Below are 2,909 nucleotides of genomic sequence, written 5' to 3'. Positions count from 1 at the left end.
TGTGTGTGTGCGCGTGTGTGTGTGTGTGTTAGAGAGAGAGAGAGAGAGAGAGAGAGTGTGTGTGTGTGTGCGTCTGTGTGTGTGTGTTAGAGAGAGCGAGAGAGTGGGTGTGTGTGCGTCTGTGTGTGTGTTACAGAGAGAGAGAGTGTGTGTGTGTGTGTGTGTGTGTGTGTGAGACAGAGAGAGAGAGAGAGAGTGTGTGTGTGTGTGCGTCTGTGTGTGTGTGTGAGAGAGAGCGAGAGAGTGTGTGTGTGTGCGTCTGTGTGTGTGTGTGAGAGAGAGCGAGAGAGTGTGTGTGTGTGCGTGTGTGTGTGTGTGTCTGTGTTCATCCTGAAATACATTTTACATATACATTTTAGGGGCAGTTCATGTATGCGCATGTTCTTGAGTTTAAAAATAGCACAACACAATTGAACAGAAATCATGTTTGGAGATATACATTTGGCCCATTGTTTTAATTTTCAGCATATTTGGAAATTGTTTTAAAACTGCTGCACACTAAAACCTTTAAATTTGAGCCATGGTCTTAAAAAAATGATGTTCATGGCACAAAACACTGAAAAAAAAAACTGTAAAATGCAATGCAACAGCCAAATTCATTTATCTCACAAATATTTGCATAGACCAGTAATTAAAATATAGTGCAGATGGAAAGCGAGAGCATGTCCTGGATGAACGGCACTTCAGTGTAGCTCTGAGAATTGAAACTAAAAAGATCTGAGTGAGTTTACAAGGCACTTGCCTGCGCGGTTGGACTGGTCGATCATCGGTTGGACTATTCTTCTCCTGGCGTTGATAAACCTGATGAAGCAAAGGAAAGAACAGGGGTGAAAACAGTAAAAAAAAAAAAAAAGACAATAAAAGCACATTTAAGTTCTATTAACGCTGCTGGCTTCTATCAAAGGCAAACATCATTAAAATTATTGCTCATACTTATGATTATGGATTTGAACAAACCCAGAGTATTAAACTTTGGCATGTAACTCATCCAGCACCGTTTGTGCTCCAGACGTGAATGATTCCTCAAATCATGCAGCTTATTAAGTCTAAAAATGATCAGATTTATGACTTTGGATGAAAAATCCAATAGACTAGAGACCAGAATAACAAAGCCGAGAGATTTGTGCCAGTAAGAAACACTTAGCAACACCATAGCAACCACCCACAACATGCTATTGGTGGCAAATTTTCAGAACACTAGTTTATTTGAACACAAAACATAAATTAACACGTTCCACAGAACTTCAATGCTTTCTGCATTTATTCCCATGCTACGCTTGACCTTTGACCCCCTGACTCAATGACCTCACACCCCGGGCAGCGGCACAGCTCTGCTCTTTCTCAGCCTAAAAAATTCCCCGTGACCTCTGACCTCCGAGTGCCAGGGCACAAGTCCACACATGATTAATGACCGCTCTGCATCACCCCAGGTGCTTCGCTTCCATTTTAACCTTCACAAAGGAGGGGAAGTTCTACTTTGAATTCATAGGAAGTGAATTACACACTCTGTGAGAGGTGTCACCATCTGAAATGTTAAAGACCATATGACATTAGAGACATGGGTGAGGAGAATCACCGGACTAAATTACATTTGAAAATATATTCACAAAAAAAACTATTATTTATTACTATACTATATAACTATATAACTACTATACTATTATTTTAAATAGTAATATTTCACAATATTACTGTTTTTACTATATTTGTATTCAAATAGATGCCTAGGTGAGCATTAAAGACATAAAAAAATGCATCATCTTTTTCCCAAGCATCCTACTATTCACATTGCAATGTACTGTACATTATGCATTGGAGTCTTAAACACACAAAACTGTATTACAATTTATGGAGATCACATGGAAAAATAAAAATGCCAATTAAAATGTGTATTTTATAGGCTTTTATAATAAATTGTACATATTATGTTGCACACCACAGCTTAAGGAGCTCTTCTCTCGATTAATGCTGCATAAAAAGCAGAGTAAAACCAGAGATAAACATGAAGAGCAGCTTTAGAGGTCGAACATTCAGAGCAGGTACTATAAACACTTTTGTGAGCATCTCTCTCAGCTCCGCCCGTTAGGTGACCAATCAGAGATAAGAGCCATATCCCCAGCGGGGCCGGGCCCGTCCCACTCTTTAAGGGGGTTAAAAGCTGACCCCTCATTGAACCCCTCTTCTCACCACGAGACCAAGTTTACGAGCTTCATGCCTCTGCCTGTTCACTCCAAACACACACACACACTCGTACACGGCCCAACATGCACGCCAAACACATAACAACACTACGCAGCAAGTCAAATATTTGGGGGCCCTTTCTGATGCACGAGGGAGGCAAAGAAACACATAGTACCTTCACTCCACAATTCAACACTGAACAAATCTGCTGTGCTATATATACTTATATATTACTGTATTATTGTATATACCCAAAAATATGCAAATGTATTAACATATTTGAGAATAATATATCAAATTATAATGAATACATTATAAAATATAATAAATAATATGATTAATTATGTTATCTATTCATATTATTATATCATAAACAATAAAATATGATAATATGATACATACATATTTTAAATGTATATATATATATATATATACACACACTCACATTTCTTACATATTTATATATTAAAATATATATTTTTAAATATTATATTTTATATTAATAAAATACTAAAACATTTTTTAAAATAAAGTAAATTATACATATAATGTTTTTGTATGTGTGTGTATATATATTTTAAAATTGTATATTACGCATTAATAAAATGCTAAAATATTTTTTAAAATAAAATAATAAATTACACATAAAATGTATTTGTATGTATATGTTTGTATGTGTATATATATATATATATATATATATATATATATATATATATATATATACA

The 2,909-nt window shown here is 35.4% G+C and overlaps 1 protein-coding gene across 1 annotated transcript in view; it reads right to left on the bottom strand.

Annotated features, from left to right (window-relative positions):
• LOC107583245 (homeobox protein Meis1-like) overlaps window positions 1–2,909 on the bottom strand; it is an 18,057-nt gene that overhangs the window by 2,924 nt on the left and 12,224 nt on the right. The window contains exon 5 of the mRNA XM_016269392.1: window positions 743–801. Within this exon, the coding sequence (XP_016124878.1) occupies window positions 743–801 (59 nt within the window). The remainder of the gene's footprint in view (window positions 1–742; window positions 802–2,909) is intronic.

The sequence above is a fragment of the Sinocyclocheilus grahami genome, unplaced genomic scaffold (assembly GCF_001515645.1).
Source record: "Sinocyclocheilus grahami isolate Dianchi unplaced genomic scaffold, SAMN03320097.WGS_v1.1 scaffold51.1, whole genome shotgun sequence".
NCBI classification, from domain to species: domain Eukaryota; kingdom Metazoa; phylum Chordata; class Actinopteri; order Cypriniformes; family Cyprinidae; genus Sinocyclocheilus; species Sinocyclocheilus grahami.
The sequence above is the reverse complement of the archived record's forward strand: the minus strand, read 5'-3'. Positions and strand labels throughout refer to the sequence as shown.